The sequence below is a fragment of the Venturia canescens genome, chromosome 1, assembly GCF_019457755.1.
Source record: "Venturia canescens isolate UGA chromosome 1, ASM1945775v1, whole genome shotgun sequence".
NCBI lineage: Eukaryota > Metazoa > Arthropoda > Insecta > Hymenoptera > Ichneumonidae > Venturia > Venturia canescens.
This window is the reverse complement of record NC_057421.1, coordinates 28,067,189-28,094,079: the sequence shown is the minus strand read 5'-3', so window position 1 is coordinate 28,094,079 and position 26,891 is coordinate 28,067,189. Positions and strand designations below refer to the sequence as shown.

General features: G+C 40.1%; 1 protein-coding gene across 1 annotated transcript; it reads left to right on the top strand.

The window, feature by feature from the left end:
* The first annotated feature begins 800 nt into the window (after positions 1–800).
* On the top strand, positions 801–26,891 carry LOC122417366 (uncharacterized). Its single transcript, XM_043430816.1, has 6 exons — positions 801–1,008; positions 10,818–10,894; positions 14,508–14,595; positions 16,851–17,023; positions 19,885–23,546; positions 24,958–26,891. Exons 1-6 carry the CDS (start codon positions 986–988, stop codon positions 25,219–25,221), a joined length of 4,287 nt encoding a protein of 1,428 aa, XP_043286751.1. The 5' UTR covers positions 801–985; the 3' UTR covers positions 25,222–26,891.

Here is a 26,891-nt window from a genome sequence, read left to right as displayed (position 1 = left end):
CGAATGTTGCACGATTGAGTAAAAGGATCGATGGGAAAATCCTAGTTGTTTTCTCCCCCACGTAAGCCCATTCCCAATATTATTCCCTACCGGACGTGGCAAAAAAAAGCGAAGTAAAATCGCTAGTCACGTGAAGAAGGTGAATTGAGCTCCATCGTAACGAGCACTCGTGTAAATACCAGTGACGAGAGCTCTTCGAGCTCAAAGTCTTCCGAGCCTTCGCCAAGTATTCGCGATCTCAAATCGCTACCTACCAAGCCTACGTAGAAAGGAGAAATTTCATCAAATGAGAAAAAAAAATAGGGACGAGGAGAATTTCAACACAGTCACTCGTAATTTGTCTGAACCTCGAGATCGATTCGTAATTTGTGATTTGCGTGGGGAGTCAAGGAATTGCAATAAATAAATAATATTGCCGAAAAAAGCGATAATTATTTTCAAATATTCTAGCATTTCGAGTGAATAATTATTCATTGAAATCGCCTGAAAACTGGAGGAAGCTACTGAAAAAGAAAACTTTCGTGTTTTTGTATAAGCAGTACTTCCGTCTCTTGAAATGTGTACGCGTATTTGAAATCGTCCCACTACAAAAGACAGAGAGAGAGAGAGAGAGAAAGGAAAAGAGGGAAGGAGAGTGTAGGACCACGAAGAGCTAGACGTTCTCATCGTGGTAAAACGTATCTCCCACTTAGACGGTGTACGAATCGACCATCAGGATCAAGAAGGAGAGGCGAGCGACACCGGTGTGGCACTCGAAGCTTCCTTTCGCGAGTTTCAGTACCGATCGCGGGAGACACGAGGCTCGATGTTGTCGTCGCGCGAAGTGTGCGACGGGTGTGAATACTAAAGAGGCTTAATATTTTCGGCTGGTAACATTTCGTGGATTTGAAAAATATAAAAAAACAAAGTTGCTGTATTTTTTTTCGTCTTTATTTTTTTTAACAACGCTGATAATTCTACGAAAGGGGACATCGAGCGAACGAGGATGAAGAAAATCGGTTTGTTCCGGTGAGTTTGATTTCAAAATTTTTCAACACTTAAATCGAATATTTGTACAATATTCATAAAATTCATTCGAATTTTTCTAGTTAATTCGATGACTCGATAAAGTATTAGAATTTCAGAGTATGAAACTTATTGTCCATTTCTGCAGGCGAGTCTGCGGAAATGGAAAAAAACGAAAGTTTCCAGTGCCGTTTAATTGTTATCATTATGCTCAATTATGTATACGAGAGAAGAAAATGCGGGACCACGTGCGTGGAAATCAGGCGGAAGGCAAACAAGACTGGAATGTCAAATGTGCTAAGAATACGAGAAAAATGAATGACCAACTCGAGTTCGCATGTTTATGTATGTACAAGCAGAGAAAGAGAGAGAGAGAGAGAGAGAGCGTGCGTCTGAGGCATTTCCGTGACACGAGACCGGAATCGGAGCAGCGAGTAGAAAAGATCCGATTCAGTCAGACGGACTTCTCCGCTTCGCGCGTGACGAATCCATTTGATATACGTTACATTTTTATCACGTACTTTGAAATAGGCAAATCAATACAAGTTCGAGATTGACAGCATCATTACAAAGAACATGGTTGGGTGTGCGGTCTCAACAAAAACGTTGTAAAAATTGGAAAAAACGGTTGTTCGATATCACTCGTAGGCCAGCTTTTCGGCAATTCTCGCCGGATCAGTTTTTGTAAAAAATTTTGCACGCAATGTATTTTGACTTTCGTTTCTAATCGAATAAAACACTTGGTCGTTCTAATTGTTGAGAAATTTCATCAGGCTCATTCACTTCTTTTCTGTCAAATTTTCTGAGCAAAAAAAATGAATTTTCATTCCATCGACGTCAGCTTTGGATCAGTCAACTTTTGTTCCACTGGAGATTCATTTTTGACAATCTTTACTGTGAATAATAATCATCATTGTTATTGATTATTGCTTTCGGAGATTTGCTGATGGTCAACTTTTTTTTCAACGATGTCAGTATACTCGAGTGTACACACCGTAAACTGAAGACTTTCACTGCTTCGATGATCATGAGACGAGGCTCGTGAAAAATGTTCGAATCGAGTTATTTATATTGATGAGACTCGATTAACATATAAACGAATATCTCAATTTTCATTTCCATCAATATTGCCGCAAAAAATCCTAGAATTTCGACGAAATCACGTTGAAATGGAGGCTCACATGTTCGTTTCGATAACACAGTGACCTAAAAATTCTCAAGACATGAAATAAAACGAGTTGAGCGATGGTATTTCTCACAATAAAATCATTCATTGAAATCCCCATTTTTGCAACATTGTGAAACAACTTGGCCGAGCTTCCCTCGAGAGTAGATACTGCAGGAAGATGAGGCTGAGAAACCAGGTAGAAACGCTTCGTCAATTGGAAGAAACCTCTTAAAAAATTTCTCCGAAATTTTGAAAATGCCATGTAACCAGTCGTTCTCAAGTTGAACAATAAAAAATCGTGAAAAAAGGCATATCCGATTATTAATTCTGATTTATTTCATAGCTGACATTCGCAAAAAAAATATTTTCGTCGAAATGATGAATATAATTTATTCGAAAAGAATACCGCTTATTGATCGTACCAGCAGAAATTCGAAGTCACGCAGATTCAGCATTTAATTATTTACAAGAATTTTTAATTTTCGTCAATCCGAGCCGAAGACACCGGCTCCTTAGGGTCAATTCGTCCATTATACATGCCTCTCGCTTTCGTGATTCCCCGACAAGAGCCACATTACTGGTACTAACTGACCTGGAGAAACGAACACACACACACGCCCACAGACACACTCGCGAGAGAGCTCAGTGACGCGGGATTATCCCAGTCAAGGAGAACCACATTCGCAACATATTATGTTCCTCTTCGCTATACACACAAGCTCATCCTCCTCTCTTTTATATAGACAATTCTGAACCCCTTCCCCGTTCGCGGACGTTATGTGTAAGCTTACGACATAAACGGTCCAAAAAACGTGAACAAAACTGAGGAATTTGGAGTACTTGGAATACTTACATATGTGGAAACGGAAGATGAAAGAGAAGACGTATTCGAAATGTGATATGTTCACATTGTAAAAAGCAATGATAAAAAGAACAGCTCTCTCTTAAAAAATAATTGGAGGGGAAGAAAAAGAAAAAATGAAGAGAAGTGACAGTTTTGTTCGCGAACCTCGATGAACGAAGTCGTTTAAAAAGAGAATATTGTAATTCGTTTGAAATTAAATATGAAAATAAAGAATATTTCGAATTTATTACATCCGATGCTACTTAAAACAGTGGGGAACATTGACAATTTTCGTTTTTATTCTCGTGTACAAAGATTCTTAGACAATAGCCCGTCCGATCCCTCCGACTGAAAGGTTCTTGGGCAACCCCCAGGAATGATGCCGACAGGCTTCCTCAGCGCAGCTATATGTACAAGGGGCTGGGGAAACAGGAAAAAAATCTGGGTCGGCAGAGTTGGGGCTCAGCTATCGATGTACGAGGGAGTGTTACGAGAAAAGAAAGAACAGAAAGTTCATTCGTTGTTGAAGAGACGGGAGCTCCGAAATTTTTCAGACACTTAATGAAAAATAATTTGTGCAGCATTAATGCTAGGCACGAAAGGACGATAAAATTTGAGACTCGCTATCTTGAGAGCTGAAGAACGATCGTTATAAAGTGAAATGTTTTCACTTACCTCCGAAAAGTTTCTTTCGTTTTTTTTTTTTATATCGAAAGCCAATTATTTATCGTTTAGTTCGATGAAGAAAAGTTGATGTTTCCAAAAAAAGATTGTGAGGAAAGTGCCGAGTCAATTTTCCCGTTAAACCATTTATAACGTCGGTACGTGAAGGGTCAGGGTTGCGAGTTTTTTAAAACGACCTTCGATTGACTGAGATAATAACTGTACGTTGTATACGAGTTGAACATGAAAAGAATGGCGAGAGGTGAACAGCAGCAGAGCAGCTCGTGGTACACTGACTCGAGTAACAGTCACCATCGCACTGCTAGTACACGTACCAAATTACACCACAAATCGAACGTATCCATTATACCATCCAGTTCACATTATTAAAAATGATATTAAAAACTAACAGCTAAATCAATTTCGTAATTGCTCAACAAAAATCGTATCTGACTGTTTCTCAAAATTCATTTAACGGTCGAACATGAAAGATAAAAAAATGATGTTTAAGGTAGTTCATGCACGAAACTATTTTCTTAAGAAAGTCTTGAAATTTACACAGAGTTTGAATGTGTAGTCGACTGACACGCACATCAAATTTTTCTTCATATTTAAACGTGTTTATAAAAAAGTGCACGATAACAATAAAGTATGTAATGAAGGTTTGGGAAAAAATTCGAGACGATTGTCTTACTAGTAATCCAAATATATCACCTTAAAGATTTAACGAAATTGGTAACGAGCACTGGTATAACCTCACATTTGCTTATTTCGGCATTTTGTTTTTTCTTGGTTTGGCCCATTCCTGTCACAGCCTTCTGTCTTTTTATTGACATTTTTTTTTTGATTCATTTCCCTTTGCGCTCTCTAATGCGATTTTTTACATAAAAAACTATAGTATTTTAGCCAGAGACGAATGAAACTTCGGGTTCAGTCAGTGACGGGTCCTCGATTAATCAATGGCTTGTAATTTCCATTCGCCAAAAAATGAGTTGGAAAAATTTATTTACAATTTTGAATTAATAACATTAATTCATGGGAAGTAAAAATGGACCCAATTTAGACACCCAGAAAATTCGATCGTTCAGTAAAATTTGTAATAATTTGTACTTCTTTCAGGAGTCATTTGACGCGCTCCCATACACATTTTTTCATATTTTACGAGACAAGTTGGCTACCGAAATCCAACGATACAGACGTCACGAATCTTCACCCGTTACGGTATCTTCGAATAAATTTCTTTTGTTTTTTATGAAATTTGTCTTGAAATAATGAATCGAAGAACGAAAAGATTGATTGAATATTAAAAATCGATAAACCGTGACTAAACGCCGCTACCAATAGCGAATAATTCCGGTTTGAAAATTTTGTAATCTTTTGTTATTAAGGAGCAACTACTCGGTATGTTTTCCATCTCACTTTTTTCATTGGCCTTTTATAATTACATGGGTATATATAAGGACTGGAAATAAACGGAGCAAAAGTAGTCGGTAGGCTTGGTTTTACAGTGGCACACACGACGAAGCCGGGTGAGACCACTTTCACCCGAGAGAAGAGCTCACGAGTCACTTCCTCGAGGCGAGCCTCGTGTTTCATCGCCTGTTCATCGTTAACTCTCTTCGCTCTCTCTCTCTCTCTCTCTCTTTCCTTGTGTGGCCTTTACTATAACGGACGGTGTACAATCAGGAATTCGATTGCTGCGACAAGAGCAACGTTCGCCGTTGTAATCTCCATTCATACTTCGTATCTTGTATCTTCGGTGATCTTCAGCTTTCTTTTTATATAGCAATTTTTAAATGGAGTAAAAGCTCCGTCGAACGAAATTGGGAGACTGGAATTGAGGATGAAAGTATTTCAAGTTCATTCTTAATTTCACAGCCAATTAAAATCGACCTTTCATTTACAGAGATCAAAAATTAAATGAAAACCCTTGAAATTGAGGAAATCTTGATTGCCTGTGCGAAGAAATCTTAAAAATTGGTAATTCGATGGAACGAAATTTCGATTGAACGTTTCGTTAGTTTCGATCTTAACGGCGCTCTCAAGTTCTTTCTCCCTATTAATCTGAGCCGGCGGTCACATCGAATGAAATTTCAATTCCTTTTGGTCTCGCGAAAACCGATCGTCGGAATGACACGAATCCCGATATCGGAATTTCGTCCCGAGGCACGTGAAAGAATCGCGCTTGGACCCGGACGAAACTTCTCTTGTGAGATCGCGCCCGGCCCGCAAAGAAGGAGAAAAGATTTCTCTTTACTTACAGTGAGAAACACACGCACCCGTTGACCCACTGACACTGAATTATCGCTCAGGAGACATATATCCTCGAGTGTGGAGTATCGATTTGCATTGAAATATTTATAATTTTCATTGGACCATGATACCGCGTCGAATGACAAATAATTCGCTAATTTTTCAACGTTCACATGGATCAATGCAATCATTTTGTTTTTCTTTTTTTTTATTTGTTTACGCCGCGATTTTAAGTATCGGAAAAAATTGATAAAAAATTTTGTCGGTAAATTATTCAATAGAACTCGTTGAATTGAAATTTTCCACATTTTGCTCGGCTGCTTTCCATTTCGGTATAAAGCCAATGCCAGAATAAACTTTTCTCTGTGGAGTTCAGAGTAGACATTAACGAGAGAGTAAAAGTACCACAGATATTAAGAAAAGCGAGTGGTCCACATTCGTAACCTGGCAATAATCTCTTCGAACTCTCCCTTTCTTTCTCTCTTTTTTTCTATTCCTCTTATTCTTTGTACGTGTGCACAAAGACGACCTAAGGTCGAGTTGAATCGCTATCGTGACCGTCGAGAGAAAAACGTGAAAAATGGCGAAAGCGTGTACTGCGACTATGACCACTTGGGCGTTACAGCCTCTTAAAACGTGCACAACAATGTATAAATTATTATTTTTTTATAACGAGACAGAAGTAAGAATTATTGTAAGTCGACGAATGAGAAAGGAAATGCGAACATGTAATGATCTCCATTACTGGAGATATAAAGATTTTTTTTATTATCATAATCTACAGTAACGCTTCTTTTCACAGCGCTGCGTTTTTCGTCCGCATAACGCATTCGAATTTTGAATTATATTTTATTACCTTCGTGTCAAATAATTTTTAACGTTTTTTTACACTATTTCTACGAATATTCCGCAACGGGCGATTATCGTTGCTGACTCAATACTTTTCGGGACGTTTTTTGTGAAATACCTGTGGTTGGTTTGAGACTTTCTTCAAACGGGCCTGCCTGGAAAGAGATCGTTCAAGTACACTACTTTTGGAACTCGGTATTACTACGTTTTCGTGGCCAACGATTTCGTTTGCATCGGAAGAAAGTCTTCATCTGTTTCTGTGAAGGTTTTCTTTCAACTGAGAAAAAAATGAGGACCATTGTTCATTTATTCTTTAACGAAAAGTTGAATTTCAATCGTTTTGAAATCTTACGACAATGAAATTGTAGAAGGAAGCAAGGAATATCAGCAGTAAAAGCAGAGAAGAATACAAACGTTTTTCGGTAGGAAAATGAGTGTAATGAGATTCGAAACGGAGGGCTCCGTGACGGACGTGTTTGCTTTCGTAGACAGATGGAGTAAGAAAGGAAAGAGAGAGCGAAGGTGCCAGCCCGCCTCTGATCAGAGAGCGAACGGTCTGTCCGTTCTTGAGGAAAAGCAAAGTCCCTGGACTTGGCGTACTTGCTCGTCTCTTGTAGATTTCGACGTTTCGCCCCGGGCTTTCGGGGCGATGAGTTACAGAAAGGGAAAAAAGATAGAGAGAGCGAAAGAAAAAAGTGTGAGTGAGACCAGGTCACCTTTACCTCCAGCAAACAGACACTTACGTTTTAACGTGGAAAGTCGAGATTTCCGCAGTGGCTCTCAATTAATTCTCCTCAGATTGGACCAGAGCTCCACTTTTTCAATAAAGCATTTGAATTTTTGAAAAACGTCATAGTGCCTACAGACTTCAATCAAAATTTCTATGAAAATGAAGGCAAAAAACTAATTGCGACTCGGCGTGCTCGCGACTCAATGAGTTTAGAGTGTTTGACCTCTGAACCTTAACCTCCTTTTACAGAAAAGATTCATTCATCCTGTGCCTCGTAAAGATCCAGTGGAGATTCGGAAACTGTAAAACGTTCTCTGATTATTTTTCCATCATTGCAGGAAGTTTATTCAAAAACTATTGGTCAACGCTTCTGAATTTCGTGGATACATTCAGACAAGAAATCATTTTTATCAAAATATTTTGCTGTTTCCTGATCGATATGAAGCAGCCTAAAACAAAACGACGGGCACCAGCTCAACCGCGTGATAAACGCGAACGAGACGGTAGTGACAGAAGAATTTATTTTCTGAATTGTACAAAGAACATTGAAAAACTATGCTTCGCAAAGTTCACCGAAACAAGTAATTCAAAGTCGTTGGTCGAGGCTCTTGAAAATCACTTGATCGCAATAAAAACCCATGAAATTATAGATTCATGCTCCAGTTATTGTTAACGGGCTTCCGTAACACACGGCAACCTTGACAGCAGATGGGAAATTGATAGTTTTTAAAATAATAATTACTGACCTGGCTTTCGTGATATTAATAGGAGAAATGGGATCAAAAAATTCTTCAAAAATGATTTCAACGTCGTGACTCGAAGAAGAGATGCGACTGGTCGCAATTGCCAGATTCTGAAGGTCAGCCCGTTGCCTTCACTACGACATAATGATGTTTGGTTCAAGGCCGAGAGTGTCCTCGATATTTAGTGTTACTCCTTTTTACTCAATAACATTCTCTATAGTCCGGTGACGAAAGGAAGATCCTGGCTCTCGTCGCGATGACCTACTGGCCGAAATAAGCCTCGGCTCTTTATCTTACAGACGTAAAAATCGATCGCCCGAAAATAATTCATACGCGTGCCCGTATAATAAGTGTCGACTGAGCTTGCATATGTATGAGGCATTTTACGCCAACGCGGAACGTGTTCGAGACTTACCTCATTGGATCTCAACAATCAATCATTACACTTCTTATACAACTCGAAAAGGTATTAAATTTTTTTTTATGTTGGACTATTTTGAGAGCTAGGTTTCAATGAAAGATTTCAGCACGGTGAGTCGATGAATCTCATCCCATTTTTACTGTCTATATTTATAAAATACAAAACAAAACTGACATCGACGTTGTCTGTTTGTGCTTTGGCTATTAACTGCGTTATTCCTTCTCTCAATACTAATACTGAAATCTATATTGACTGAACATTTGTTTGCTTTCTAAAAAAAATCACTGTCTACATAACCAAATATTTTTTCGTAAGGAACAACCTTTTTGTTGTTGAGCTGATTGAAGAGTCTATTCTCGTTAGAATTTTCAAGAAATCGATTTTTTTTTATTGCATTTTTCGAAAGCGTACATATTTAAAAGTATCATACTAAAATTTTATAAAGATCTGAGCAGCCTATAAGTGTACTTTTGGACGACTCGTTGATGAAACCTCCGAAACTATTCGACCGATCCTTACCAAAATTTTACCATACCCTCTTTATGACTGTAGCTATAACGCATGTCGTACGAATTTTGAAATTTTCCGTGGAACTATTTTTTCTTGCGAAAAGCGATGAAAAAACGTACTTTTTCGTAGTTTTTGGAAAAATGGCCGCCATTATGTCATTTTTAGGAAAATCAAAAATCGTATGATACGCGCTGTTGTAGCCTATTGAATCTAAAACCATTTTTTCTCCGATCATCCATTCCAGAGATTTTATCAACGGCGCACTCCCATCTTTTTTTGGACCCGTCTTCTCCCCCATTTTTCTGTACGAAAACTGAGTAAAATAGATACAAAAAAAATTGTCTCGTACTCTTTTTGTATCCATATTTATGCCGGTCAAAAAAATCGTGAAAATAGTCTTTTTTGCCCGTCTAATTAGGCTAGACCCCTTAAATATCCTGAAAAATCAACCAAATATGGATATTAGTTCGTAGCAACAAAATGTTTTTTTGAGCCATTTTCGGAAGATACAACCAAAGATCTGTACACCTCGACCGCGACAGAAGAACTACAAACAATCACTGGTTGAATCAACGAAACAAATCTTAACCAAACGAATTTTGTTGGATCAACAATTCGATACGAAAACGTACAGAATTTCTTACGCATTAAAAAACGAACTTTCCATCAAGAAAGAAATCGAATGTGTTTTAAAAACTCTGATATCCCACATTCTCACAACTCACTCAAAAAGGTTACAAGCAACTCGAAATATTCAAGCTCTTTTCTCTGCAAACCTATATTTATGTGTCGACCTTTCATTCATTTATAATTTCTTTTTTAATAACTATTTCGCATTTTTTTGACATCATTTTATTTCACATTTACTCGTCCGTGGATGGCAAGACAACTTTTCTTATTTCTCTTTCACGCGGTGTGTATATTGTGCGTTATATACTGTTACATCTGTACGAGCGAATCGAGTTTCTTAATTTCTCTCGATCGCCGGTACAATATTCTGGGAGAAAGTAGATACGGGGGATGTCCACGGGCGCATATCCGACAAACTGTTTAATTTTTGGGCGTTTCGCACACGCACACACCTACATAAATTCATTTATCGCAGGCGTGCATGTCATCGGAATTAGAAATATTCACAGTTCGTTTGGTCTCCGTGTAACGGAGCATGAGCACGGCATTTTGATTTATCAGGAACGAGACGAGATTTCGAGACTCCGAAACTCCGGATCACGCGGAACTTGATTGTGAAAAGTAATGAAAATTCTCGTCGAATAGCAATCGGAGAACTTTCGTTCCATCCGGTTTGTCAATTTACCAGTTTGCCATGCGATTTCGACGCTATTTTCAACCCACCTTAGACCTATTTCGTTAGACACTAATCCGAATTCGTAGTTCAGTTGATAAAGTCAGAGAAAAATTGCTGATTGATCGATTAAAAAAATGAAATTTCGATTTATCGATTCTGACTAGGAACTCTGAAAAAAAAACTTCGAAACGCACTGCAGCTCTCAGTTGTTTTTCGAGCTGCTTTTTATCACCAATGTACAGTGTTTTATGAGGGAAAAATAGTCAGCGAAATTGGATTATAGATAATTAATCAATTACATGCTCGTTGTTTTTGCTTATTTCAGAACGGGCCTGTACTTGCTGTCCACGGTTCTGGTTGCGAGTTCACTTTCCCCAACGTTCCAGCACTTCGACGTTTCAGGTGAGTTTAACATACTCGTTTACACGTATTATCTCGTTAAAGATTCGTTTGCATGAGTCTCTTGTTCAGTGAGCATATTGTGTTCAGGTGATGAGATCTTTCGTTGCGTCCTTTTTAAATTTGCGTTGTTCCTGCTTCACCGAGAGAGGTTTTTCCAGTTTGATGTGCTATCGATAGAACAAAGAATCCGGAGGCTTGAGCCTAGTAGCAGAGATCAATTTTCAATCGGACGTTCGTCAGCTGTATTAATAATTTCATGGTCGTTAATAATCCGTATCGGGAGCTTAGTTTTTTCGAGATTCATCAAAAGTTAATAATACATCGACAGCAGTTTAGATTCCCATTTTCCCTCGTTATTATTTCAGTCGTGGTTGTTTCTTCTGAGACGTTCGGACAAAGAACGGACGATAAACTTGTCGGATTTTCAATTGTTCGTCTTCCGGTTGGAAAGCATGCGTTCAAATTGTTGTGAATATGCATAATTTCAAGTCTGAAAACAAGTTTACCGGAGGAACTTAACGACGTCAGTTAATGCGATGCACGTAAATTCCCGAACGTTCGCTCATACTCATCAAATCATTGATATTAAAGTTTACCTACCGCAAACTTCATTTTTATAGATACAAACGTGATATTTTTTATTTGATAGTTAAAGTGCACGGGAAAACGCCTATAAAATTTCTGTGCCCATCATCGACTAGTTATAACAATAAATAATCGATAAATTTAGAAATTTAACACACAGCTTATGGGGACCGCGCTCTAACAGAGATCTGAGCCACGAACAAATCATTTTTCCGATTAGATGTGTTTTTAAAAAAATTCTCGAACGTTAAAAAAATAGTAAGGATCATTTTTGAATAAAAAAAGGTTTGCCAAACAATAAAAATAAAAATGTTCGATTTAGTCAAGTAATTGCGTGGTGTGTCGTCGTCTTCTGCTACTACCGCTCTGGCTGCGTGGACGTGGCAACGCTGCATAACCTCGAATAACCGAAAACGGGTTCGAATACGTGAACTATCAAATTGTTTTCGTTGAATAGTGGAATTGAGGGTTCTTATCCGAGAAACAGAATGCTAGGAAAAATAGATTCGCTCGAAGAAAATGTTTCTGGCCAAGCCGAACATTGTGTCGATCCACGATCAAACATAACCTACTCGCACAAAGCGATGGTAAATGGTAAGCAAACGAGACAGCGTTGCCACACGTATTAGGATTGGACGATGTGAGTCAAATCAGAATGACATTTAAAAACTTCGTAGTAAATTATGTTTCACAAATCATGGACTTTCGTAATACTGATCCATGGACACTACACTGGTGCAAATTTGCAGCCACGAAAATGAAAAAAAAAAAAAAAAAAAAAAAACAGATTTACAAAATTCCTTTCTACAATTTAATTATTCGTCTATAATAAAACAATATTTTTTTTAATGATTATAATCCGATCATTAAAATCGATTGTTAAGGAATTATTATCGCTAAAAAGTCTCGTTGTAAAATTAATTCCATACGTTAATGGATGAAATAAAAAGTTTTGAAAAGTTCAAGTGCAAGTTAGCACCAGTGTGGCGAGTGTGTGACCTCGAAGAGAGTGTGGTGTCCGCAGGTTTAAAAAATAATATATAAATCCATCATCTATAGCTAATTTCAAGTTTTTAAAATAATAAAGTGTCCCTTGACAAGCTGCTCCGATAGGTCAACCTTAAACCGTGGAAACTGAACTCTGGATAGTTGTCGTCGTTGGTGATCGCAACAGTAAAATGAACGAATGAAATTGTTGCCGAAGTGTTTGAATTTCTCCAGTGTTAGAGTACCTCGAGTCTCACTTCCGTTGGATGACCAAGGGAATGAACTTGGCGAGCGTTTCCTGCATCCATAAGAAAATCTGAGAGCTCCGTATCGTCGTAAAACTAATCCATCGTGATTGCTTATTATTAGATTGGTAGAAAAAAAGTACGCGGAATAAGCAACATCTACGTGAGAAACGTAACGAATGTAGCGATTTAATTAACTCGCGTTACGCATCGGACACGCGTCGGTGTATTGGATAAATGATTTTTATTTTCTATTATTTTCGCACACGTAATACATACGTAATAATATTTATTGCTGTGTTATCGTGACGAAAAGGAGGATGCAATAGAATCGATTTTAACGATTTCTCGACTGCTGGTTTTAGATCATCGACGCCGTTAGAATTTGTAAGCATAATATCCAAAGAAAATCTATTTCCGGTCTCTGTAATCGTAAAAATCGATTTTTCACCGACATTCAATCGCTGCTAATTGTACTCGCTCGTTATACTATGCTCACGAGATTCAATTCGATGCCGAGACACCGCGAGCTCTTGTATAATACTAAGTAATAGATCATTTTACGCTCCATTAAAATCAACGCGTATCTGTATATCTATATTATTCAACACTTGTACTCAGATTTTGATCTATTCGTAAAATCGTCCACTTTCACTCGATGAATAACCACACAGATTTTCTCTCGCATTGTTCGTGATCAGCATTCGTTTCATGCTGCATCGTTAATTTTCCCGGATAAAAGTACTCATTCGTTGTTATAAATCTAAACTCCTGTATTGTAGAAGTTCCTTCAGTCAAGATGAGTCGAATTCAGTTGATATTTTTTTTTTTTTTAACTTCGTAGCGAATTGTATTTTCACTGGGACAAAGATCGGAACAAAACAAATTTTCGGTATTCGAAGATTAGGCTCGATTAAGGGCTGTGAACAGTGTAAACGTTGGATTTTAGGTGTTTTTTGTTTCTTTTATAATTAAAAATTGGTTGGATGGATTTACATGAAAGCTTGTACACATCTTTTACATATTCAAAAGTACTGGGAAATTTGTTTTTTTTTTTAATGGTATGTTTTTGTACAATGGTGTGTTGGAAGTGGCACCCCTTGACAGCAAAACGGAGAGAGTTTTTATCTCAGTGGCTTGATTCAAATTGAATTTCGTAGCGAAAACGTATGTTCTCAGGGTGACGTAATCGTTTATTGATAACTTTTTTCTTCTTTTGTAAACAATTTTCTATTGAGAAATCCACAAAAATTGTGATTGTTTTCTTCAAATGGTCGCCATTTTTTTTCTAAACAATATTTTCAAAATTCCCTACGTCACGCGATTGCTCATAGCATACATTTTGAGAATCTTTTTGGTTTTTTGTCCGGAGATGTTCCATTTTTGAGATTTGCTGTCAACGCCGATTCAAGGAGTGCCATTCTCAACGCACAAGTGTACAAAAAAATACCATGAAAAAAATTTTTTAAAAATTTTTTTCCAGTACTTCTGAGTATGTAAAAAATGTGTACAAGGTTTTATTCAAATCCATCCAATCAATTTTTATTTATAAAATAGAGAAAAAAACACCTGAAATTCCAACGTTTACACTCTTCGTAGCCCGCAAAAAAATTCATTACAAAATAATGATTGAAAATGAAATTTGGTAAGGATTCGATTTCGCTGACGCATCAGAGCAGTTTTCATTGTACTTTCTTCCACGTATTTCGATGTTTCAAACGAGACTAATCACAGAGTCAATTGAAAATCAAATTCCATAGGAATCGAGTTTTGTAATACTTTTTTATCGTTTTCAGAGTATGTGTACGGTGTAGATCATGATCTACAGGCGAGGGCACGTGCCGCCGTCGAGGCCGAGAGGTACGCGGCTCAGTCGAGATCCTGGTGAGTTGAATAAAATTTGAATACCGAAAGGACGATTATGAATTCGAATTCGTGAAACTAGATTTCTGCTGTTTTTGTTGAATTCTTTTTTCACCAGAATCGTCGTCGCGCTCACCGCGTCGACTAGCTCATTCCGACTCGGCGCTGGTGGTTCGACCGTATACGAAGGTCGTTCACTCCGACGCCAGAATCGACGACGCTGCTGCTGAAATGCCAATCGAACCTGACAAAATTCAGCTTTTTTTTATCTCTCTAACGAATTTTCGATGGGCAGGTCATTCACTCGGGGTTTTTTCCACCAACCGAAGCTCTTTCGATTCATTCCGCGTTACCGAAATCCAACGTCGCCCAAGCCCCTGTATCAGTGAATACGTAATTTTATATCCATGGCATTAAAAAGCAACTGCTCACGAATTTGAACTCGCTTCGAGGATGCTCGACGAGTTCTACGAATGTGAAATGAAAATATAACTTTCCGTTAAAACCACGAAATGTCACGAATCATCTGGAGTGACCCTCAAAAAAATTTCCGTCGACACTCCGTGTATTTTATCTATTTCTTCCAACGCGCGTATCCAACTCTAGTTTTTTCATCGTCGTTATTTAGACTTTTTTCACAACCGGTAAGCACGTACTATCCAATTATAGAAAGGAATTTCTTGTTCAAACGTTGCGAAACCCGCGACCGAGAATTTCACCTTTCAAGGGTGATCACGATCCTCGACCACGTTTTTTCCAATCCAATAGGAACAATTTTCACGTCTCTTCACACGACAATCACTTAGCGAACCGGTCACCTCGACGATTCCTCTTTACCTGCGCTGTCTCGTCACGGCTTATGACCTAAAATGAAATCCCAGATGAAACGCAGAGAAAGGAAGAGGCAAGGAAATGAGACTCGAAGATTTTCGAGTCGAAGTGAGAAAAAGTTTTGTCACCCGATCGCTCCGAGCGTTCCTCACGCCGTTAATCACCGGGCACTTTTATTTCCCCGCCATCTCGAGAAATTCTCCGCGAGTATTATACTCGCCAGACGGGACGCGCCGAAGAATTTTCCGTGCTCCTTCGGCGTCGCCAAGACCGTGAAAGTAAAAGTCATCACACAATCACTTTTCTATATCGGAGCTCGCTCGGGCGGTGATCGCGATGAAAAAATGTTGTTCTCACATGGGGAATACTTCGTGATGTTTCGTCATATCAATGATTGAATGTGTCCTGAGTTGTCATCGATACGACATAAAACTTTTGCCGTGTGAGCTATTTTTATAATCCGAAATTCATAAATTCGCCATTTCTGTTTTTCCACTTCGAGGAAACGCTAAATTTATTTATCTATATCTCACATAAAACAGAGAAACTGTGAATCCAGTCTGTCTTTCGTCGGGCAGTGTTACGAAAAAAAAAAAGTGTTCGGAGCTTCGTCAAACAGTAATTTCATAGAAATATGACTTCAAAGTATTCCGATGAGCCGATCGAAAGTGCATGGAACCGCCGTTAAACCGTTGAATCTAAAGCTTTTCATTGCGCCATGAATTCCGTATCGGCAGAATGAGACCGAGTATTGCGGAGAGCGAAAAAAATAAGTGCGAGTGAATCGAGTTGGCTGCACTCAGCGGTCAGCGAAAGTTTTATGAAAAATATGCGGAAATGGACAATGGAACTTTGGATCGTGAATCGGTTTATAAAACCTGGTTCCTCGGCAGGAAATCGATTAAATAAAATACGATCGAATTACTCTTCTTTCGTTTTTTTTCTCTCTCTTTCTCTTTCTGTATTCCATTTTTTTACATTTTTCCATCACACCGAGAGTCGAAGCACTTGTAATAAGCTCTATAGATATGCCTAAGAGGATCGATATGTGCTGTGTAGTAATTTTGAGAAAGCTGTTTACCCGTTTCGCCGTTAACTCGAGGCCACAATTTCACTCTCGATCCTTACGCCCTGGGCCGATTGTTCGAGGTCGTATAGTTGCAACAGGTTATATTAGGTACTCGTTGCAAGAATAAATTCCCCCTTATCCGCGATAATTTCACGATTACGGGTCATTGTAACGAGCGATTTCATTTCGTAAGCTTCGACGATTATTTGGAGAAATTTCCCAGCACACCCGAATCGAAGTAACGCTCGGCGTTTCTCGTTTCTTCAAACGATATTTTTTTTACGCCTGCCAAGTCGCGGAAGCAAGCAATTTTTCTTGCGTATTAGCCTTCCATTAAAGTTATTTAACGGTATTTTCATTTGTTTCATCTTTCCAGGCTGCAAAATAGACTGGGGGCCGATGGAATACAGTGTAGGCCTATACCAGAGAGGCCATGTCCTCCGAGCAAATACAGAACACCCTCGGGTGCCTGTAACAACGTGAGACATGCCGCGTGGGGCGCCAGAGGCTCACCCTTCCTCAGATTTATGACTCCCTCGTACGAAGACGGTAATTATTCCATTTTTTAGTACTAAATATTAAGCTGTTTCGAATAAGATCATTTACCCGTAATTCGAGCAAGACGACATGATTTATGGCTGAATATTATAAATATTGTTCAGTTTGATTGGGCTCGGGAGCTCGGAGCTGCGATTTATCGTTGCGAATTAGAGGGGATCGGGGCAAAACGAAATGTATGAGAAAATATTTTATTAAGCTAAAATATTTCTCTTGCTCTCAAACACCAAGAAAATTTCTGAAAAAATGCATTTGCGAATTCTTATTTCTCACTGGAATTTAAATCCAATGGACCTTGAATGCTCCTTAAAAAAAGCAGTCAAGGTATAAAAGAAATTTTGTAAAAAATGAAAATTTTATAAAGATTAAACAAAGAAGAAATTTTGAAAGAACTCCATTCGTTATTTTATTTTTGGAAAAATATAAAAAATTGAAAAAAAAATACGAAATTTTTCAAGTGCCCCGTTTCGTCCGGTCTCCTGCATATTTTATTGACTTCCTTCAAAAACCATTGGAATTTTGATGAAAAAAAAAAAAAAAACAATTGGACGAATCAATAAATAAGCATTTAATGACGTCACGTTATTTGAAAATCACTGCTCGTTAATTTGAGTCGATTGCATGAAAAATCGAAAAATTATTGACGACATTCGTCGTTCCGAGCCATTTCGTAACTATTCGATATCTTCGGAACACTGAAATTCATTTCGTTGCCGACTACACTTCAAGATTTGAGTAGTATACAGGTGCGTACGAATCGCGAGGCACCGCAAGGCTGGACGATTAGAAAATAAGGATTAGCATGCAGGAGGCTCGGCAACCATTGAAATAGAGAGTCGACGGACTCTCGAGGCGAACACACAGTTGCGCCACAGAACGTACACGTTTGACTGTCTCTCTCGCTTATAAATAATGGAACGTTTCTTGTACAGTTAAATCTAGGATGCATTTCGTGCACGCGGAGGCACGCGCAAACGAGATTCTCATCGTCCTCGTACGAGCCCTCGAAACAAATGTTTTTGTACGAATTCATAAGTTTCGATGAATAACGTACAAAGAAACACGAAGAACTCCGGTTTGCTCGTTCCCTGATCATTTCTACATCGTTATCGCCTTTTTCTATCGTTACGTTTATTAGCCTTCGATATTATCATGATTATTTATTTTTACGAATATTTTGACGTAACGAACCCACGTTATTCAAGTACTATACGTAGGTGAACACGTTGATCGTATCAGAAGCGAGTGACGCCAGTTTATTGCGTCAAATTATTTGCAGCAATAAATACGTAGAAATAAAAATTTAAAAAAATTGCACGATACACGAACGAGAGTGCCTCGTTATTTGGTCAGTCGTCGACGATGTCGATTCTCTAAAACGTGGGGTGGGGATAAAATGTTGGAATGACTAAAATTTCGAACAGCTAAAATCTTTAGTTATTAATAAACTTGCAATGATAATTGGAAACAGATCAATTCGACCAGAGCTTTGAATGTTGAAAATAAATAAAGTAGAAACTTCAAGGTTTCACTCACTCACTTACTCAGACCGGTGATCTCCAATTTCGAACATCGCCATTTCGATTTTCCCCTTTTCAGGCCATCGCTATTTCGCATTTCCAAGTTTTATGGGCTCGAAAAATTCACTTTCGATTTTTTGCTACTCTATATTCTGATCTGTCTATAAAACAACTACTCTCCATTCTGAATCTGAATTCGAAAACATGAACTTTTGACGTTCGCGTATGGTCTGTTAAAATTGCATTCGAAATATCTATTTTCAAGTAAATACGAATTCAAAGATGACATATTCGATTAACACGTAATCTGCTAAATAGTCAATCGGAAATGAGAATTTCGAATTACATACTTACTTTTCTCCAATCCAAACAAATATCGACTAACGAATCGCAACGGTACAAATGGGCAATGTAACGACACTAGAATTCAATCACTAGCCGCGAGTGGCCGAAACGCAGCCTTCCTCGTGGTGGCCTTGTCGAAGAATTTTCGTCCAGAGAAAAAAATCGGTAAACCGTTCACTCGGCGCCACCGCGATCCAGTTTTGCGCGGTATCCTCAATTTCTTAATTTCCTTTGAGCGCCTTCCGGCTGATGTCTCAACGCGGATCCAAACACTCGAGTTTTTTCGTACAACGCCTATTTTCTTACTCAACATCAAAAAGCTATTAAATTACGACACAGCGATGTTAAATCGTCGAGTGAAGAAACCTCTCGTGGAAAGAACCATCGAAATCGAGCACTACTTTTGGCAGTCTATCGGTGATTGCATCTGCTGAATCAAATTACCGGTAACCAACATCCGCCGCAATAAAACTTTTATATACGTAGCGGTCAGCGGCGATGTACCGCGTTGGGAAAAAAACACACGTTTGTATGTATATATATGTATAGCAGGTAGGAACGAAAAATATGAAAGTGAGAAAAGATCGAGGAGCGAAGAAAGTGAGGCCGTTCTCCGCAGGGGTTCTCAAATAATCCCTTTCCCCCTGACGATGCCACACGATTGACCCAAAATTCTTAACAGCCTGCAGGGAAAAGCATTCACCGCGGAAATGCGAATCAACGCGATTTCGGCAGACGAAAAAAGATCTTAAATAAAAATCCTCCTCGCGATATCGAGGCTTCGAATCTCTCGGGCTGGACGTGACGTATATGTTTTGAGACTAGATTTCCGCGTGACTTGTAACGCTCCTTCGAGCGAGGGAGATCGTCGTGCATCTGTTGGGAATTGGAAAAAGAGAAAATCGCGATTTTTATGAGGAAAAATTGGTGCGATAAGGTTTATTGGGCTTTTCTCGCGGTGACTAATGCTCGCTAAAACTTTTGCAGGTTTTTCGAGACCGAGACAATCGGTTACAAGGCACTCCCTACCCTCGGCAACGGAAGTGATCGAACGAGTGGTTTCCGGCGGATCTTCTTCGGCTGGTCATCACGAGGGCTTGACGAGTTTCACGGGAGTGTGGTCGGAGCTTTTACTGCGCGACATTAGCTCACCGGTTCGGCCATCGATGCGTGAGAACCGTTGTTGCGACAAGAGCTTCGATCATTACGAGTGTTACGCGAGCATAGACGGGGAGGAAGTTTGTCGTCCGTATTACCGAACAGTGCCGACGCTGAGCGCTCACAGCTGTAAATTCGTAAGTCGCGAGCAAATGAACGGCGCGACTGGTTATTTGGATGGGAGCGATATTTACGGAAATACAGACGAAAAATTGCATCTTTTGAGAACCTACGAAGACGGCAAAGTCGATCCGGAGGCCTGTCAAATATGTAACGTCACTTCGAGCGCATCCTCTTTGGGGGAGTTGTACAGAGTCATCCTCCACGAGCACAATCGCATCGCCACGTACCTCGCCGAATTCAATTCGGAGTGGGACGATTCGAAAATCTTCCTCGAGGCACGTCGCGCCGTCGTCGCTCAGCTACAACACGTTACGATCAACGAATTCGTCCCGAGCGTTCTCGGGGAAGCAGCCATTACCGATCGCGAATTGAGGCCCGTCACTCGCGGATTTTACCAAGGTTATTCCTCGGAAAATCGCGCAGGCGCTTTCGACGCCGTAGCACTCGCCGCGCTCGAGGCTCTCGCTTCCATGGGCAGAGAAAACAGCCGGACGAATTCTGCCCCGAAACTCGGTAATCACGTCGCAAAGCCGGCCAAAAACGTAAATCTCGACGGCCGCGAATCTCCCGTGGATCCGAGATGGAGCGCGGCTGCGCTTCTCGTCCACGCTGCTCGCGATCACGGAATTCCGGGCTACGTCGAGTTCGTAAAATACTGCAACAACGGTTACAGCCAAATAAAGAATTTCACGGATTTCGAAAGCTTCATGAGTCCTGCCGAGGCGAGGAAACTCGCGACGGTGTACTCCAGAGTCGAAGACGTTGATTTGCTCGTCGGCGGTTCTTTGGAAACGCCGAGGGAGGGCGCAGCCGTCGGGCCGACCTTTGCGTGCCTGCTGCAAAAACAATTCGCCAAGCTCCGAAATTCCGATCGTTTCTGGTACGAAAACGATCTGCCGCCTTCGAGTTTGAGCAGCGAGCAAATCGCGGCGATCAGACAGGTTTCCCTCAGCGGAATGATCTGCGCTCACACAATAATACCGAGGATTCAACCGAAGGTTTTCATCCAGCCGGATCCTTACTTGAACGCGAAAATAAGTTGCGACAAGTCTGCGATTCTCGACCTGAGCGCCTGGAAAGAGGTGCAAGTACCGGTCGCCGTGCCCGAGATCACGAACGAAATGGCAGCTCCGCAAAAGTCGAGTTTCGTGGCCGAATTGCCGCCCGAAGTAATAGCGGCGGCTGTGAAAAAAGCCGAGAACGATTTGCTCGCCCGTAAACAGTTGGAATACAACTCGTGGCTTCAGCAGAGAACAGCCGATCCAAAATCACCGGCGGGAACGGCGGCGAGCTTTTCCAAAGCGAACAAAGACGCGCTGCTTCTGGCAAACTCGTCGATACTCTACGAACTCGCAACGAACGAGATAGTGAACGGTGTTCACGGACTGAGACGCCGTAAGCGTCAGGCCTTCGACTCCGGTGACAACATCCTCAACTTCCCAGGCAGCGATTTTTCTGACCTTCTCCAAAACGTTGACATATCAGGTTTCCTGCCGGCGGGCAAAGCTACCAATCACGAAGAGATCGACTGTCCGGCTGACGAGAGTCCGTGCGACCCCACAACGCCCTACCGCACGTTGACCGGGCATTGCAACAATTTGCGTAACCCAACCCTCGGTCAATCGTTGACGACGTTCGCCAGACTTTTGCCACCGGTTTACGAAGACGGAGTTTCGAAGCCACGCATGAGCTCGATCAACGGATCGCCGTTGCCAAATCCACGCGTCATCTCGACGACGATCCATCCGGACATATCAAATCTGCACAACCGTTACACACTCATGGTGATGCAGTTCGCCCAATTCCTGGATCACGATTTGACCATGACTCCGATCCACAAAGGCTTCGCGGAATCGATACCCTCGTGCAGATCCTGCGATTCGGCGAGGACGGTCCATCCCGAGTGCAATCCTTTCCCGATACCACCGGGCGATCATTTCTTCCCAACGATCAATGAAACGAGCGGAGCAAGAATGTGCTTCCCTTCGATGAGATCGTTGCCTGGACAGCAACATCTCGGTCCGAGAGAGCAAGTCAACCAAAACACCGCTTTCCTCGACGCCTCGGTTATTTACGGCGAGAACAAATGCATCGCTGACGTTTTGCGCGGCTTCACCGGCCGGATGAACATAACGACTCATCCCGTCAGGGGGAAAGACCTGCTCCCTCAGTCCGCCACCCATCCCGAGTGCAAAGCTGCTTCGAAGTACTGCTTCATCGGCGGCGACAGCAGAGCTTCCGAACAGCCTGGATTGACGGTGATGCACACCATGTGGGTCCGCGAACACAATCGAATAATGGAAGGTTTGAGACGAGTTAACCCACACTGGGACGGCGAGAAACTCTACCAGCAGACTCGTCGCATCGTCAGCGCAATGTTCCAGCACATAACCTACAACGAATTTCTTCCCCGTATCCTCGGCTGGAATGCGGTCAGTCTTTACGGCTTGAAGCTCCTGCCCCAAGGCTACTACAAGGAATACTCTCCGACCTGTAACCCCAGCGTGCTAAACGAATTCGCTACAGCTGCTTACAGAATCGGGCATTCTTTGCTCCGACCGCATTTGCCGCGAATGGACCACAATTACCAGCCCATGGACCCGCCGATTTTGCTGCGCGACGGTTTCTTCAATCCCGACATGCTCTACCAACAGTCCATGATCGACGAAATGATAAGAGGCCTCGTAGCTACGCCCATGGAAACATTGGATCAGTTCATCACCGGTGAAGTAACCAATCACTTGTTCGAGCAGCACAACATTCCTCACTCGGGTATCGATCTCATTGCGTTGAACGTTCATCGTGCCAGAGACCACGGAATTCCGTCTTACAACAATTATCGAGCTCTCTGTAATCTCAAACGTGCCAACACTTTCGAGGACCTGTCAAGAGAAATGACGCCCGAAGTTATCGCAAGAATGAAGAGAATCTACGCTTCCGTCGACGACATTGATCTCTTCCCGGGTGGCATGAGCGAGAGGCCTTTGCAAGGAGGCCTCGTCGGACCAACCTTCGCTTGTATCATCGCCATACAATTTAGACAAGCGAGAAAGTGCGATCGTTTCTGGTACGAAACCGACGATCCGAATATACGCTTCACCGAACCACAGCTCGCCGAAATACGAAAGAACACACTGTCCAAAGTCATCTGCGAGAACATGGACAGTCACGTCGAAATGCAAAGGGCTGCTTTCGACTTACCCAGCAATTTCTTGAACCCACGCGTACCATGCGGATCCATGCCCCACATGGACTTCGGCCCTTGGGCCGAAACTCGCCACGGTTGCCAAATCGGTAACAGAAATGTAGCCGTTGGCCAGTCCGGATTCCCTACACCTTGCACCAGCTGCGTTTGCACCAACGAAGGAGTGAGTATGAGAAAATATTGAACGATATCGTGTGCAGTGCTGAATCGCTGAAATAAGAATTGTATTGATTGAGTTTGCCATTAAATATTATCGAATATTCGTGCAACGAAGAGTACAATCAACGTCGAATCACTGAAAAATTACGTTAAAGAGGGTGGATCACGAAATCAAAATAATCAGAATTTTATCGAATTTGGTGATAACATTCTTTGGCATCAAGTATACAAATACAATTGTTTTCAAATTTTTTTACCACATGGTTATCGAATAATTGAACGATAAATCGAAGTTCTTATGCACGAGATGTATAACTGTATATATGTATAAACTCTATGCTTATATAGGTGAACTTTAGTGTTCAATTACTCGAGAGCTATGTGGTAGAAAATCTAAAAAAATTGATATTGTCTTATATATTTTTAAAGAATACATTTACCAAATTTTATTAAATTCTTATCATTTTGAAATTCTTCATATTTTTGACATGGTTTAGCATGGCAACATTGTATCGTCGCGATCCACCCTCCTTAAACTCATCACGGTTAACGCATTGATGCGCAAAACGACAATTTTGGATACGCAATTTTAAGTACACGGTTTTAACTGAGGAACAAAAGGAAAATTCTTTGAAATCTCATATGAGAGTTTTTGAAGGTGCTCTTACAGAATCTGCCATTTGTTTTGTAAAACTAAATCAAAATCTTCATTCTTTTTGCGTTTTTAATTGAAAAGTTGAGAATTTTTTACGTTTTTTTTCTTTCAAATCGATTTTTGTTATCGTTGCTGCACTCGAATGATCATATTATCGCTGGAGAAGGTGTCCTTAATGTCTGGCCTTTCCAGAACACTGGTTATAAACTCTTTTTTCCTTATCAGTTTTTCGAAAATGGCAGTTTTTGCAAAACAGCATGTCAATTTTCATGATTTTTTTTCTCGAAAAGTATCAACTTGACGAAAAAGTTTTATGGAGCCAGAAGCGTTTAGAATTATCCAAAGAACACGTGTGATTTTTTGGATGATTCTAAACACTTTTTGCTATATACATTTTTTTGGTGAAGTCGAGACTTTTTGAGAAAACAATTATGAACCTATTTATTATGCGACGGACCAAAAAGTTACAACCGATTGAAGACGTAACATAATTGTCAATTTGACACTACTACATAGCGTCCTCCGATTCAATCATGAACATTTTTTATCATAGTTTTGTGAATTCGAATTTTTCAACATTTTTCAACAAAACTTCCAACGAGAAGCAAAATTTTCTGATTGTTAGAGACGTACCGTCGTTATGCCGTGAAATTCATACTGATTACACTATTTATTAAATTTATTCTAAATAAGATGAAAAAAAAAAATACTCCGATATTTTAATTAATATCTCGATGTCAATTTCTCATTTTTGTTTCAGACTCAATGTGCTTCGCTTCGAATAACCGATTGCAACCAATTATTGCGAGAGGCATCTCGCGAGGCGATACTTCGTGACGACGTTTGCACAGCACAATGCGGTTTCGCTCTTGCAGCATCCGAGTCAACGGCGAGACTGCAGTTTTCGTCATCGAACACAAGATTCTCAGGTTTTTCGTCGAACCACAATGGCCTAAGAGGACCGACGACACCATCGAGTTTCAACGGTTTTAAGCTACCCGATCTCTCTCAGTTTATCGGTTGAACAAACTTTTCGAACACTGGCAAATCGTTCGTTTCCTTAAAGCCATTACAATAGAAGAAAGTGATGCCGAAACGAAATTTAATATGTACAGTTTAATTAATGATTTATTTTTACTGCCCAGTTTTTTGTTTTCGACCATTGTTATCATTATTTTTATCACTGAAAGCAAACGAAAAAAAAATATCGAACTCAAAGACGAAAGAAGTTCGTCCGATCGGTGGTTGCTAGAGTTGTGTACGATCGATCAGAATCTGTACAGTTTTTTCACTCTCAAACAGCCGATGGTGAGTTCGAAGCAAATTTTTTTTTTTTTTTTTACTTTCTGGAGTATCTCCAGGAGAGAGTGAGGACGAGAGATTATTCTAAAGGCGTGTAAATATAGGCTTTAAGTTGCGTGTATGTATCAAGATTTTTTTATTTTTATTTTTATTTTTTTTTCATTTGAGGAATTATGATAATCAGGAGAGCAAAAGAGTGGACGTGAAATGTCAATTTAAGCATGTGAAAGAGATCCCGCGGCGTGAAAGTTGATCGAGGTACACATGTTACCGCAATATCCACGAATAACAAATCGCGACAGTCCCGCAATTTGTCGACAGAGAGTAAGAGAGCAAACGTATGACGATTTAAACGTACATTTCATAAATGTGTACGTGTCAATTCAAACACTCCATCAAACTCTGGAACTCGGGATCCACGAATATAATTTGTTTCGATTTCCTGCCGAATGAGAAATTCCGTAAACACCCCGAGTTCTTTGTAAAATTTAAAAAACAAACAAAGCATAACGATTTTGTTTTTCATGAAAATTCTACTGCTGCGGAACACTCGTCGATGAAAAAAAATATCCAAAGGATCATAACAAAACGTTCCCTTCCATTGTGCCACGAAAATATGAAATTCTTTTCCCGACTGCATTTATTTTTGTTCGAGAACGAACTCATTTCTAGATGATGGGCTAAGATAGGTCCATAGTAAAACCTTATCACGGAGTAGCGATAGATCTACAGAAAATACATGGAAACTGAAAAACAGGTCCAATTATCCGATAACTTTTCATATCTTATTTGAAATATGATTGATTTGTGTTACAATCGTGTGAAGAAGTTTTAGTGAATTCGATTTCATACATTTGTTGTATGTAATTTACAAAAATTCTAAGTTATTAGAAATTGTAGTTGCGAGAACTACGTTAGGGCGAAGTCGATATTACTGATTTTAACGGAGCTCAAGTTGACCACAAATAAAATATTGGGTAATTATTACTGAACCCAGACGGGCGAAATGTGTTTTTGATCCGCCTGAATGCAATAATAATAATTGATGTACTTGTATCATATGAAAAGAAACCTCTGTTAGCATCAAACAAATAATTTTGTACAGGCAAATTACCGGAGCAACTGTTTGGAAAAGAAAAATTAATTGCAAAATTCGTCGAACACTCATAACCGATCATTTTATCTGAAATTGGACTATTTTGTTTTCGATTTAAGATGCCACTCTTTGAAATTCTCATTTTGTACTAGAATTCTCCAATTATAATAGGCACCTACTTGTTTCTCTCATTCTGAATCTTGTAATGTATAAATGAATTTACAAAAATATATTTTTTACGTTTTTAATGTATGTGAACCGTGTAACAGTAATAAACGTATGTTTCTTTATTTCTA